This window comes from Hirundo rustica, chromosome 1 (genome assembly GCF_015227805.2).
Source record: "Hirundo rustica isolate bHirRus1 chromosome 1, bHirRus1.pri.v3, whole genome shotgun sequence".
Taxonomy (NCBI): Eukaryota; Metazoa; Chordata; class Aves; order Passeriformes; family Hirundinidae; genus Hirundo; species Hirundo rustica.
This window is the reverse complement of record NC_053450.1, coordinates 116422677-116438657: the sequence shown is the minus strand read 5'-3', so window position 1 is coordinate 116438657 and position 15981 is coordinate 116422677. Positions and strand designations below refer to the sequence as shown.

The 15981-nt window shown below is 35.2% G+C and overlaps 1 protein-coding gene across 1 annotated transcript in view; it reads right to left on the bottom strand.

The window, feature by feature from the left end:
• NEK10 (NIMA related kinase 10) overlaps nucleotides 1-15981 on the bottom strand; it is an 83364-nt gene that overhangs the window by 40733 nt on the left and 26650 nt on the right. Inside the window, 2 exon segments of the mRNA XM_040059980.1 lie at nucleotides 4247-4256; nucleotides 12381-12450. Coding sequence (XP_039915914.1) covers nucleotides 4247-4256; nucleotides 12381-12450 — 80 coding nt within the window.

Genomic DNA, 15981 nt, shown 5'->3' with positions numbered 1-15981 from the left:
GAGAAACGGATTTTCACAATCTTTGTATCTATGACTGCCACAATTCACTATAAAAATGAAACTGCTGTTAACTGGCCCACATAAGCAGGGATTTATCCAGTAGTGTCTTGAAAGTCTTCAGAGGTAAAGACTACAAAACCTCTCACTTCCATATTTGACTTTTACAATGAAAAAAAAAAATCTACATATATCAAGTTAGAATCTCTTCTGCTTCAATTCATGTCTATTTTCTCAGAAAAGTTCCAAGACCACAAATTTCAGTGCAAAGAATGAGAAAATGCTTGTATTTGGACACCATTTCTAGGTTTCTACGAATGCATCTTCATTTTACCACACTACTGCAGGATAATTTCTGAGTGTTTGGAGACCACTGAGAAAAAAACCCTACATTTACTCTATTATCAGTTCTCTGAAGCACAGAAAGAGGCGGGAATAATACAAGGGGAAAAAAAAAAAAATCAGCATAATCCCCCCCAAAAATATAGAAAAGCAGTTGCTGCATGTCACATTTTTTCTCCAGATAGTTTGCTGCAAGCCACAGATACACATTCATTATCACAGCTTCACAATTACCACTAAAACCAATGGAAGAAGAAACAGGAGCCACAAAACTGACAGTTTGAATAAAGAGGTCCTGTGAATATTGCTGAAAGCTATTTGCATTTCTCACACACATAAAGAATTCAACACAAGCCTTTTGGGGATATTCTGCCTATCCCTTGAGTGATGAAGCAGGAACAGGATTTTCAATCACTAGTTAAAATTTTACCTTCACAGTTTTCTGTTTTGAAATGGAAAAAGTATGGCCAAGCAAGTCTATAATAATTTATTATGTTGTCATCTAACTTGCTACCATTCTTCTCCTTACAAATTATGTTAAATTTTTTGGGACAAAATAATATACATGCAATTTCCTATTCACAAAAGACATGTTTTCAGACATCCTAAATTTCTACTGATACTTAGAGAAAAATTCATCACTTAATCATCAGTTCCCCCAAGTTTTAAAATGTACAGGGTTGGGGGAGAAATTTACTACCTTCAGATGGCAGTTTTACAGTGTGATCTTCATGCCACCAGGTGAGGAATGTAATTTTTAAATGGTTGAAGTCAGTTAAGAGAGGCCACTCTCATGTGTATAACTGCTCTCTCATCAGTGTAATCTCAACAGTTTAATTTCCTAGCCCAACCATTGCCTATCTCTGCCCAGAAAGCTCTTCTCTACTCATATAATTTCTTCTATAGAGAGGCAAAACCAATCCATAGTCTGTGACAGGCCACTAAGAACTGTAGGATACCGCAGACTGCATAATGCCTGCATAATGTTTTTACTAATATCTTCCCAAAAAAACCACCCTGGTTTGATGTGGAAGGACATTTTTCACTGCAAATAGTTGTAAATTTGGGTAGTTTGTCTCAATCTCAAATATTAATGAGCATTGACAAATGTGCAAAACCAAGATTCCAGGAATAAACCTGTGCAAATTTCAGTTACACTGCCATTGATCAACAATTTAGAGAACTCATTAAATTACTGCTTCCTTTCAACACAATTTAGCACCTCTGTGTTTGAAATAGTCAAGAAGTTCCATAATTTACTTTCTTGGGTTTTTATTTTACATTTTTGAAAATAGAGATATGGATATCCAGTTAACACTCAGCAACAGATTTGTGTTTCTTTGGATTTACAAGCCTTCAAGCTTTTATGTGTGCCAACTTTATACAATATTGCTTAGCGATGCCAAACATATTAACTTTGAAAAATAACTTATGGTCTCTAGCATTGTAATAAGACATTGTTTTAGAACACATGAAAAACTGCCATCATTTCACTTCTAATCCACCCTTGTCACATATGAATATAAATCAACATTTTTTTAAAGGTTTATTCTCTTGTTCTTTACTCCTATTGCTTTGTTAAACAAAAACAAAGAAACAAATTACACTTTATACTTGAATTATTAAATACCCAAGGCAAAAGCATGTTCAGAGCACAAGGTCCTCTTCACAAGTGCAAAGAGGCACTTATAATTACTCCTGTCCCCCCCCCCCCATCAAAAACCTATAGCACATATGAAGCTGTGAAGGCCACAACAGCCTCACATGAGGTTGTTTAGGCTGTATATTCAAGAGACATCGAAAGCCAAGATGTTGTCTTGCTTTCTTGCTTCTGCTGTTCCCAGTCACTCTCCTCCACCAGGGTCTGCTCTCCTGTGCCAGCACAAGTACTTCTACAGCTACTTTACACATCAAAGACCTAAAATATTTTAAAGCCAGTTCAGTTCTCTAATCCAGCTCATCATATGTTTACACAACTGCTTGTGTTTGCCCTGGAGTATGACTGGTTTAGGTTGGATGGTTGTTGTCACAATTCAATTTTTCTGCCTTGAATAATTTCATTGACACAGTGTATATCACACCCTCAGAGACAACTGGTACTGGCAGAAGTTTGGGAGGCTTTTTCTGTGGAAGAGAGATACTAAATAGAACTGCCAAGAAGTCAGCTTTAGAAATAGAAAATCGGCTTTCACTGAAACACAACTTTCAGTTTTACCCCTAGTTCATAAAGCTCAACTTAAACTCACTTCTACCTTTATTAAGAAAAATTAAGTCAATCATAATATAACTATACAAGAAAATACATAAAGAATTTCAGCATATCTATTATCAGTTCCTCTTGCTGGGCGTAAAGCCTATATAAAAAGCTGCTGAAAAGAGCTGAAGAATATTATTGTCAGGACTTGTTCTCATACTCAGAAGACCAGCAAGTTATATACAACTGCTACACATTCTCCTACCTTTGAACTCTGTAACTTTTCTTCAAGAGTGTACATCTCTGGCAGGCAGACCTGGTTTTGTGGCAACTTTATACTTTCACTGCTTTTACACATATGAACTCCTAGTGCTAGAGAAAACAAATGCTAAATCTCTGCCCTTTCTGAATTTCATAGAGCAATGCAGCTCATTACATAAGTGTCTTCTTAAAAACTGTCTTTGAAATTGAATTATATATTTCACAGAAGTTCCCTGATTATGCTTCCCAAGAGGTACATCCATATATAAACATTCCCATGTTTGAACACACACACACAAAAAAAATCCTCAAAGAATTCCCAGGTATGGCAATTGTGTACTTGCTAGGACACCACTTGTTAGGATACATGGGCTTAAGTATCAAAGGCAGGTGGAACAAAAAAAGAATTCTCAAATTGTAAAATATCATAGGTTGAAAGCATGGGAAACATCAAGATGGCAATTTCCTGAATATGTGGTTAAGCCAGAAACTGTTTTTAATCCAATCTGTGCTTAATTTGGCAACGTGGAACAACAAATTAAACAAAACAAAAACCCAAAACAAACAAACAAAAAAACCCCACAAGACCAAACAAACAAAAACCCCACAAAACCAAACAGTACAGAATCTGTTTCACAGTATCTAAATGGAACTAAATTCTCTACAACTATGAACATTCTCATTGATTTGTACATATGTGTGTGTATGCATGTCCTTGTATGTGTCAGTATATATGTACACACACATATATACATGTATACATATATACACAGTACTACTGCTCAAAGATGTATTTTGGATCTCTAAAATTTTTCAGACAGGATGTTTCATTTCAGAAACAAAGCAATTTGGGAGCACTTACAGGGCACAGCACTATTGAGATCCATTGGCTACAAAAATTGGGAGAACTTTTAACATAATACAAGGGCCCAGGTCTCAACATTTATCTATTACAAGTAGACCACAAATATTAGAGTTTAAAGGGTTCTGATATGCATTTCTCCCCAGCTGAAGCATTTCTATACACTTTTTAAAAAGTTACACAATGTGCTGATTTGGGCTGATGCAGATTTAACTTTCTTCATAGTGGCCGGAATGGGACTAAGTTTTGGGTTTGTGCTGAACACAGTTACGGTAAATATAGAGATGTGTTTGTTATTGCTGAGCCAGGCTTACACAGACCCAAGGTCTCTTCTGCTTTTTGTATTGCCATGCTGGCATGGAAATTGGGAGTGCATGAGAGGTTGGAAAGTAACAGAATGGGACAGATGAGCCAAACTGGCCAAAGCGATATTCCAGACTTTATGACATCATGCTTAGTATATACAGGAGGAGGAAGAGAGGGACATTTGGAATTATGAGGTTTGTCTGTCAAAGTAACTGCTATATGTGATGGGGCCCTGCTCTCCTGGGGATGGCTGAATACCTGCCTGCCCAAGGGAAGCAGTGGACTAATTCCTTGCTTTGTTTTACTTGCATGTGTGGCTTTTGCTTTCCCTGCTAAATTGTCCTTATTTCAACCTATGAGTTTTTCAGTTTTCACCCTTCCAATTCTCTCCCCAGTTCCACTCGTGGCTGCATCAGGCTAGCTTGATGGCTGGGGTTAAACCATAACACAGGTCTATTGGCAATGTTTTTTTACCCCTCATCAGGATAGGGTGTATAGGCATATTGGGAAAATATCCCATAAAGATATAAATCCTATTGAATTTGGCCTTCTTGCTTATATACTGTATCTGTCGATCTGGACAAAAAACTTGCTGAGAGTCAGTGTGTAAAACTACTGCTCTTTCTAGACCTTCATTTTTTTAAAAAAAAATAGTTTCAAGGACAATTTTAAAAGCCTTGCAACCTGTATTTGAAAAGGTGTTGTTTACATCAAGCCAATTCTTTCTTCAGTTATCTTACTATTACAAAAGAATATCACAAAATATCACCTATCATACTGTAATAAAAATACACTTATCTAATTAAATTCAAAATGCGCACAGCTGTTTCAACTTTTTTACTCTTCTGAATTTTCAAGATTATGATATGCATCTTTGAGTAAGTTATAAGAATAAATCAAAGCACCATTCATTTGTAATTTAGTGTCCAAGTATTACATACAGAACTTCTGTGAGGTTTAAAACAGAAAAACACAGTAAAGTTCTAATTTACATCTATTATTCCTTCTGACACATCATGGAACAAAGTCAAAAACAACAAGCGGAAGTATAAGCCACATTCTGAAGCTTACAAAAAATAAAATTTCTCTTTGATGAGATTTTTTAATTTATATTAACAAAACCAAGCATCACTGCACGGTCCACACATGTGATGTTATCCATGTACACAAAAATATCTATCAAATTGTCAAACTGTCAGTTTTAAAAGAAATGCTGTAGACAAATTGCACCTGTAAGCTCTGGCAAAGTGCTATCCAAACACATAAAAAACTGAACAACTCATATTCTAAACAGGTACTCCTAACAGGCATCTGGCAGATTCTTCTAAGAGAGTTTAATTCCAACTAGAGATGTTTTTCAGTGAATTAATATCCCAATTTCCTGTAAAATACTTAAACTGCCTTAAGTCTGCAACTGTATAAACAGCTCAAGAAAATATTTTTTTTTCCTTTTATCTATGGAACAGAAATCTGAACAGCTAAAAGATGGCAAAGGATTTTGCTTACTGAGATATATGCCTTTTGGAATGAACTTGATTCAGTGCCTTTATCAGGTTTAAAAGCTGAATAGCCAAGTTTATCAAGAAATTGCATGAATATTTACATTTTATGGGGAGACATGGAAAAGTAAGTATCTGCAAAAAGACAACACAAGTAGTAGCAAATCCTATTCTACAATAACGCTAAAATAAACCTAGATCTTTGATAATTGATTTTAAAGAAGGTGTCAATTTCACCTAACCATTACAATCCTCTAAGAGATTTATGCTGAGATCCCTCTGTAGCAAATGAAGAGAGATAGACACATCAGGTGGTTGATTCATCTCATCAGCTAAACATAACTGTTTAAGGTAGATGGGATGAAATTCATTATCGGAAAGCCTATTTTTTTTCCCATTACTTTCAGTAATCATCTAGCTTAGTGACTCAAATAAGATGCCTAGCTTTTTAATTGCTACATATAAGCAAGATGAATCCCAGCCACACAGTCTTCTTCCTGACAGTAAGCTGTGTCTCACAGTAAGTTATAAATTAGATGACTTTCCAAGTATTTCAATTTGCTGGATAGTAATATACAAGACAATTAACTAATAACAACTTTTCAGTCTAGCAGTTGCGTTCAGTATGGATTAAATGGAAAAACAAAAAGAAAAAAAAACAACCAGAAAGAAAGCAGATAGATGAAAATTCTACCTGAATAAGATGGCGAGTTCATTGTTTTCTTTTGCATAGAATTTAAAATTTTCAAACCTAAACAAAGTCTGTTGATCCAGATGCCCCCTACAGCCATCATGAAAGCCAAAAGATGAAATAAGCACACAGGCTCATAATAATCTATACATATTTTATTGTATTTTTTATTAGAATGTATTGCTTCCTAGCTCACAAATACCAGCTGAAAAAGTAAGGTTACGTAGGAAACTGAGCAAAGACTAAAGAGAAGGAAGGAAGAGATTTGAGACACCACCTCATTCTGTGAAGGAAGAGATTTGAGACACCACCTCATTCTGTTCAGCTCACTACCAAACCACAGCAATGAGCATCCTTGAGAAATACACCAGAAGTAAAACAGGACAAGACACTTAAATGGAACTGTCACATGATCCTGTGATGAGAAAAACATTTAATTCCACAGCTTTCTTCTCCAAATTCTCTCTAAAAATCCTTTCAGGAATAAACTAAAGCTTTTATCAATTCTTCTTGAGATAGGAAGTAGAAAGAGAATCAACATACACATTCATTTGTAAACAATAATTAACAAAAGCTACCCACAAATTATATTTGCATATCCTTCTTCACCCAGTTTAATAACTTGGCACCTTACTCTCCAAAAAACACACAGACTACTTGTCTGCAAGTGGGATTACATAGTTACTAACACTGCACTCCCTCTCTAGTAATAAAATAATTTACCACTGCTTGTGTAGATTAAATTGTGGAGAACCTAGACAGACACTGGGCATTAACCCAGGAAAACGGCTTTCTTCAGGAGAACGGATAGCAAATGTAGACATATAGGTCTGTCTGAAATCAAGAGGTATTTAAATTCAAACTCCTTCATCTGGAATACAGAGAACAAACCAAGGAAAGACTAAGTTTGAACAGTCCTTGATAGAGTTTTGAAATCTGGCTTCTATGAATAAGCAAGCGACTGAACAAAGGCCACACCAAAGGCCACACTACACCACTAAATCCCAAGACCCAAATGCAACAGTAAAACAGCAAACAGGCACTTTAGGGAGCATCCAAGACAGCAAGATGCCACATAATGGCAAGAGAAATTCAGACAGCACACTATATACTGAGCAGCAAAGTAAAGCAGAACAAGAAATAGTAAGATTTAGAAACAGGAAGGATTTGCCAAGATAGTAATACAGCTAACATCTTGAATATAGAATAGAATGGGAGAGGCAGAAATAAACTCACCAAAACTATTCCAAGTCCTGCAGTTCAGATGTCATAAGAACATAGTTTATCTTAATGTAGCTCATTTAACATTACTTAAAATAAAAATGAAAGAAGAATTCCAGCAAACAAATGCCAGTAACATTGGACAAAAAGACACTCACGAGATGATAAATTTGTTTGATGAAATGACTAATCTCATTCTAATAAAAGTATTAATTCATTATCATTATTATCTCTTCCAAAGAGATAATAACATAATAATTATTATAGATTAAAATAGTTGCCGTACAATTTATCTAAATTCTACAGAAATAACTGTTTCCGAAGAGTACATTGTTGATTTATAATGTATTATGGTAGTAGAACAGTACTTTTTTTTCCCCTCAAGATAGCAGTCTAAAGTCACCATGGAGTCTATAAAATTATTATTACATGCTACACCCCTCAGCACTAAAGCAACTCTTTAGAAGCTGGATCAGCACCACTCACTTGATAGAAAAGAAGTACAGAAAACAGGTTTTGCACTCCCTTTCATGTAAACAACCTATGCTATGACTTTTAGCTACTTACAAGCTTTTGTGAGTACAACTCAGGATAAGAAAAACACATAGATACACAAAATATGTATACAAAATACATAACACAGACTAGTCCATGATAGTTACAAAGTGGCCGGCTTTCTTTTGGCCCAAGATTTTTTTTTTACCCCTTTTCTCCTGTCTAGTATTAAGCTATCTCTTATGGTGAGAATTGTATAATTGCCACTGGAACATTTTTCTGGAAATAAATACCGGTATCTTCATGCTTTCTTACTCTGTTTCACATCATTTCGAGTATTACTCCCAAATATAATGCTGTCTTACATTGGACTTGGTATTAAGTACATTTCAAATGTCAGGTGACAGTAAACTAGACAAACTTCTTACTTAATAAAACTATATAAAATTAAATCATTTGAACATATTTTTGTAAGGCAGTCTCTGTCAAGTACTTATAATGTTCTTCCTTGAGGTTTATCCAGGTGCCTTTTTAGTCCCAGGGTGCCCATAATGAAACAATGTTCCACACAGAGTTGTCCTCTGGGTTACACATGGGGGCAGTACTGCCTGCCCATCCAATTTATATCATCCCTGTGGATTCCATCCCCACTTGCACTGGACGCAGTGCTGACACACATTATTATAAACTCAAAAACAAAGTCTACGCTACAACCAAATGTTAACAATTGTATTTCATAGCTATCTTTCATTCTCAGAGTGAACACATGTATTAAACAACTTTCAGAAGATCCCGTGGTAAAAAAAAATCAGTATTAATAATCTGAAAGGATTTGTTACCTTTCTATTCAAATCAGCAAATCCCCTCCAGGAGCCATCTATTCCATGAATGGCAAACTAGCACAAGACCAGTTTTCCACTAGTCTTCTGTTTTCCCTCACCATTACACAGTACCTTCAGATTCCTATTCTCTTGGTTATCTAAACACACTGCTGTCCCATGGCAGCATATACTGCAGCTTATCTAGAAGGTAACATTTCAGCTGAGTTTAAAAGCTTTCCACCCCAAGACTGAATAGTTTCGCTACTTGCTATCCATCACCAAATTTTCACAAACATTGAAAGAACATAAACTCTCAAACTTGCTTGAAATTGGTGAAATGTTTCAGATTCTAATTTTGGAGGAAGAAAGTACTGCTGGGAAATCTGGTAATCAGTTTGACCATATAGCATCAAAAAGGATAAAATTAATTATGTATGAAAATACAAGACACTCTCTCATCTAAAATTACTCTCCCAACACAAACATGCTTTAAATAAGTGAAAATACTATGTCCCCACAATAAGCAATGCAGCAACTGCAGGTCCCTACATGAGATATGATACCAGAATATTAATTTATGCAATGCTCTCATAAGATATGATTATAAACAGAAGAAGTGGCCAGTACTAGAAAAGAAATCTGGTTAACATAACACAGTACACAGACAGAGTGTGTAGTCCATAAACAGAAACCAAGATCAAGGAATATTTTCTCCTCCACAGCAGAGACGAGGGACACAAGTAAAATAGTACCTCCAATTACCACTGAAATGGGAGTTTCCTCAAAATGCCACAGCAAGAAAACTCCACAACATTAGCACAAAAAACCAAATAAATAACATTATTCTGTGCATCAGTTTTCTAACCTTTGAAAACAATTTTGTTTCAGAAAGATCAAGTTAGCTCACCAACTAACATTTGGTCTGCTTCTTAATGACACCTGAGGGGTCTACTCATAGCTTCTCAACAGTTTTTAAAGATCAGTCAAGTTCCCAAGGAATTATGATGGGATTTTCTATTCCATCCAATCTCAAAATTTACCTAATTTCCCAGAGTTCATCTAAATTGTCTCCATACATATACAATTATATACAATTATATACATCTCTTGATCTCTTGATCTGCTGGCAATATGTCCTCTCTTGCTAAATCACAATCCTTTTTTTGAAACAATGAAATGGAACCTTTAGATGACAGGAAACATCATTCTCTATAACCATGGACAATTGCTGTCTCTTCTGTGAAGGCCTTTGAGACAGCGTGATAATAAAGACTGTCACCACTAACTTGGAGCAGATTGTTTCTAGTGACTTATGAGACGGGAAAAGACTTCAGGATTCATTGCCAATTCCCTAAAGCAGTCTTTTCCTCAACTTTTAATGTATTAAGTATAAACACATCTATTTAATACATTTGGTATTCTAAACATACACATTGCTGGATTTTTTAGCTCAGGGACATAACCAATTAAAAGGAATTTAATTAGTGTGACAGTAGAATACAACCTAGTATGAAGTAAAATTAAAACCCATCACAATTATAAAGCATAATTACATAAGCCCCTCTCTAAACATAAAACAGTGTCTGTAGTTATTTTATGATGACACAAGGTTTGAAAAATTGCATTAGCAAATTGATTCAGTCAAACCCAAATACAAACATGTTTGGTACATACAGTGATGGTTTTTATCTGAACCATTCTGCATAACATACTTAGTCAAATTTAAACAATAAGCATCCAAAGCCACTTTTGACGTTTACCGGTTTGTTTCTGTATTATTTTGTCTGCTCCAAGAAGGGTGGGTTGCCACTCAAACTACTCAAAACTATTACCTGTCAATTCAGAAGAATGAAATTTCTGCCATTCTAAGATGAAAATGCTCTCACACATCTCTTTCTCTTTTTGGTTTGGGTTTTGGTTGTTTGTTTTTGGGGGTTTTTTTTTGTGCATTGGTAGGTAGGCAGTCCTAATTTTTTGATTTCTTAATAGCCTTGAACATCTACTTAAATTAAAAAAAAAAAAAAAAATGCCCCACTAAAGAGTCTAGTCCAAGCACTGCTTATGTCTATAGGCTCTGATTTCTCCTTCAAGACTTGTGCTAAAATACTCTGTCAGTTTACCTTATTCCTTGTGAACAGGCTTCCATTTCAAAAAGCCAACTGTCACACACAGTGCTAAACAAATACCTTGAGGGTGGCCTCCCGTGCATGGTGCTGTTTGCAAAGACTTTTTAGCATTCTTTAATTATTATGACATTGGAAAGACTAATATCTTAGCCTGTCATTTTAAATGTTAGTCAAGCATATATTTTAAATATATGACATCTGCACTGTATCCTTGTTCTCTTTTCTGACTGCAGACAGACAAGGATTGCAGCTTCCATGATTCTTCCTGTGGAGTAGAAGTGACAAGTAATGTCCCAAAAGACCACTTACTTGAGAGACTGCAACATGTAAGGGACATTTTATTCTCAATCCTGCATCTGAATAACTGGATAAAGAGGTAGAAAAAGACGTGTCAAAGTTCTAGCTCTGATATGAATTTCTATGTACAAAAACAGGGTATGAGAATAATAATAAATATAGTATAACCAAAGATTCTTTTTTAAAAAGTATTTAAATCTACAGAACACTACTCTCAAACAAAAATTTCTTTAAAAATATTAAAAACCTATAAGATATTAGTGAAAAAAACCCAGGCATCTGACAGAGGAAAAAGAAGAAATAAATGATGATGGGATAAGAAAAATTACAATTCAGTGAGACTGAGGGCCACAGTGGCATGGTTTTGACATCTCTGACACTTCTGTTATTAAACTGGTGTTTAAAAGAGCAGAATAACTTCTCATCAACAGCTTCTCTTCCCAGTTATAAGTGAATAAAACAAATTGATTATTTCAGAGAAGCTGAAAAAGACCGCACATAACCAGTTACACCAAACTCTTACTACATTTTATACACTCAAACTAGCACTCGCAGATCCAAGGTCACTCAGAGGCTGTGCTATGCTTCAGGAATATTTGGAGAAACAATGAAGGCAGCCTTGCAATCCCCTTACCTTTGCTCACTTCGACTATAAACATTAGTCTTCCAAGGTATGTGACTTGAATATTTAACAGATTACAAGGTCTCATGCTTGAAACCATTTTAAGATTTTCTAGGGATTACATGTCAATCATCATCATTCTGGCATTAGGAATTCAAAAGCAACAATTTCAAAAATGGCAAAATGAATTATGTTCAGCTGCCAAATGCCAGAGTTCTTGACTCGCTCTTAATTCAAAGGAGAAACCAGTACTCCCCTGATAGCTTGGAACCTTTAATTACTTATCACAACCTGCAGGCCAAACATTCTCACAAGTATAAGGCCACCACATGTGGTGGTGGTACTTGATACTGTTTGCATACACCTTTTTATAATTTAAATACACAATCCTTTATCTATAAGCATATTCTATATATAGATGAATAAGTTATTACACTGCTGCAGTTCATTTTTGCAGCACCTTAACCCACAGTAGCGACCGTGTGTTAAGAACAGACAACATCAAAATAAGCAGGCAACCAATTATTGTAGAGCAGCTTGTGGCTTGCACCTTGTTTCTTACTCCACTGCAGCCTCCCTCTCTGCTCCAAGAGTAAGAATGAAGATGGAAGTCACTGGACTAAAAGTTATATGCAGGAACACTTACCGTGAGTATAGGATGGTTCCCGCTACTGATGCAGGTTTGCAGTTTTCTTGCTTTTCTTTGCAAGCCCAAAGTCAGCTACTATAATAATAAAAAAAATAAAAGAAAATACAGAAAAATTCACATCTCAATAATCACCTTCTCTGCATGACAATCAGTGCTCAGTCACAACAGCTGAAAAGTTGGGGGAGGGTGGAAGGAAGGTTTGAGATTTTTTTGCCTTTTATATTTCACAGAACTGGACCATATTATTTTTTCATCTCCACATTCATCAGCAACTTACATTTGAATCAGGCCTATCTGCTTTAAAAATACTATAAGCACACTTCTAATGGTTTCAAACTATGACCAGTTTCAGGTTTCTATTGATATATTTCAATAAACTGTATGACAATGGTACATATCTAATAAGCAGTGATCTCATACTAATCTCTAATAATCTAAATTTATGGTAATTATTTTTCTTTCTTTGAAATTATGACAGTTGGGAACGGTGAAGTTTCCAAGAAATTTAGTTTCAAAGGGGGGAGGGGGTCTAATAACTTGATAGCTCATATTCAAAGATGGAATTTGGTAAGAAATAATGGCGAGTCTTAGCCTTACCTTGTGAAAAAATCTGTAGATTTAGATGACCATGTTATCATGTTAATATAAGTGCCTTGTGTAATCATCAGGTAGTGTTTCACAAAATGTCACACACATTCTTTAGAGATTATATTTCTAATCAAAGTTCCATGCAAACAGTTAGTTTGTTTTTTTTCCAGTTCAATACTCTGCTGCTGCCTCCACACAACAACGCAGCTAAGATACGACACATCATTAAGTCCAAGCACAAAGAGCAGAAAATTTTATTGTACTTGATAAATCCTGTTAAAAATATTTGTATTGCAATACTACTTCAGAGGAAGATTTGTGTTGTAAATAATATTGTTTAAAATATTCTAAGACTTTTGTTCTACTTGGACAGAGCCCATAGTATGCCTATTCTAATTTCTTTCACGGTGACACAGTTCATAAATATTTTATTTCAAAATGTTACTGCTCACCAAAAGAACCTGGAGATCAGAAGAAATACAGGTAAGAAAAATTATTTTCTGTTGGCTCTTGCTCAGTGCAAGACTTCAGGGTCTGAAAAGGAGCAGTTCTTGAATTCAGAAAGGGCCTCTGATAAGAAAGCCAAATCAAGACACTCAAGCCACAGATAATTTTTCTTTGAAATGTCCAAAGAAGGACTAGCTCTGCAGTGCTTGGAAAATGTAAGTAGAAAGGATGCTAAATTAACAGGATAACCAAGAAGCCTTCCTTTTCCCTTGAGTTACGGCAATCTCAGGCAGTTCACTCCAAGAAATATTAATCCCCAAAGGACCAGAGGTTTTTGCAGTGTTGATACTTCCCTGAATTAACTGGGGTGAATCATTCTAAATTCCTTCCTTTGGACTTCTTCAAATAATATTTGACATTGAAAGATTATTGAGATACTACAACAATCGATAAATTGAGTTCCCGTTGCTTGAAAGTTTACTAAAGAAAAGAAGAGAGCTGAACATCTCAGTTCTGGAAATAGAGGTCAATTTTAATACAACATGAGTGATTATCTGGAGAAAAAAAAGCAAGGGAAAAATCAGCCATATGGAATAAATATATTCTTTTCCTTTTAAGCTCAGGTCCTCAGAAATGGAGGAATAAAACCCTTTCACTGGCAATTCCTTTTTCCAAATTCGGCTAAACTCTATTGACACCAGCAAGAAGCTCCTACACACAACTGGTGCTGCCAGAGCTCAGGAATGTAAAGCCCAGGACAACCAGCTTTACATTAAGCACTTTTTTTTTTTTTTTTTCCTTCGCTTTTTTGAGCCTATAATAGAGATTCCAATGAAAAAGAACTGCATCAAACTAGTGATGTTGCTTCTTCTAATTTATTCAAGCATTTGTCTTTAAAAATAAATTGGTCTACAGCTTTTAATAATCCATGATTATTTGGTATGTGATGCTAAAAGTTGCTAGAGTAACTAACAAACAAACAAAGTAACTTCTGAGAACTCTGACAGGCCCGTCTCACTTATCATTAAATGAAGATATGACCAAACAGGAAGGTGACCCCTATTAATTAGTTCTATTTTAATTTTTTTTAATTTGTTAAAAAATAGTCAAACCACCATACAAGACAATCCTCAAACAGGAAGAAAAATTAAAACAATATGATGCAGTCATAATCCTTTAGATTCTGGTCACCCTCCTTCACTTTTTTCACTTGTTTACACTGTTTACAGTTGCAGAATAAGTGATAATGAAGCAAGGTGGTTTCAAAAAAATTAACAATCTGTGGAAGAGGGCTTGAAGGAAAGACAGAACTATGAAAATAGGAGTAGGCAGACTTGGCTAGTATTTTAACCTCTTACTGAATGGTCTCTTCAGCTTTCATGATAGCCAAATTACAGAAACTTTCTAAATCTTAGTAGTATCTTCAAATGAGCATTTTGGATACATGCAATGTTTTTTTACTCTTTTTATTAAGTTATTATTAATTTACTGTTTCATTGACAAAAATTCTCACCTAAATTTATCTTCTGCAGTATAAACAAGACAAAATTTATCCAGATACATCCTAATGACTCTGACTTCATATTTGCAAGTTTGTTGCTTTAATTTATTTCTGAACTCTATTTGAAAATGCCATTAATTTCTCCCAAAATCAAATATACACAAAGACCAAAAGCACAGCAAAAAAGAGAATATTAAAAGAGTGTCAAATTCATCCCAGATATGAACTTCAGGCCTCACATCAGATTTTCACCTTGTACCCACCGAACAGTTTCTTCTTCTACCCTGAAGGGTTCAGGATGAGAGAAAAACCCTTTGCTTCTCTTCAGAAAGTCTGCAATTGTAATCAAGAAAGTTTGTTAGCAACTTACTGAGTTACAGTGAATTGGAGTATAAAATTAGAACTTCAATTTCATTTTCTAGAAAAACATATACTAAAATCAAGATAATTTGCAATTTAACCAACAATAGTACATACTTATTCTACTTTTTCCCATCAATAGAATGTGAACAGAATTAACTTCTCCATTCCCAAATAAACCTTTTAGTTATTCTATCATTCTCCTTTCTGTGTGCTTTTATTAATGCTTTGTAAACAATCTATTGCTAGTTTTGTGAAGCTTGTAACTTCTGCACTAGGAACCTAAGCACTGATCCTCATCTAGAACTAAGATTTGTGGAGAGATGTGATCATGCTATCAATCCACCAATGATTTCCAGAATGTTTGATTTACAAACTGAATATAAAAAAGTAGAAGATTCTACTCAACCTGTTATGAAAATAACTTCAGAAATAAGGTACTACAAGGACTTCCTTGAAGCTCAGTGTGAAGGGTAGCAACTCTGATTATGAATGTTAGTTAAATGAGCCAGGTAATCTGCTAAAAAATAGCACTGATTCAAGTGAATCTGAGTAGAGACTGACACACAACAGACACTGGTTATATCCACCTTTATCTCATGGCCACCGCTTCTCTGGACATAGAACAGAATCCAGAGCCAACAGGTGTTTTATACAATACACTCAACAAGAAAGTATTCTGAATTACAAAACTAACACATA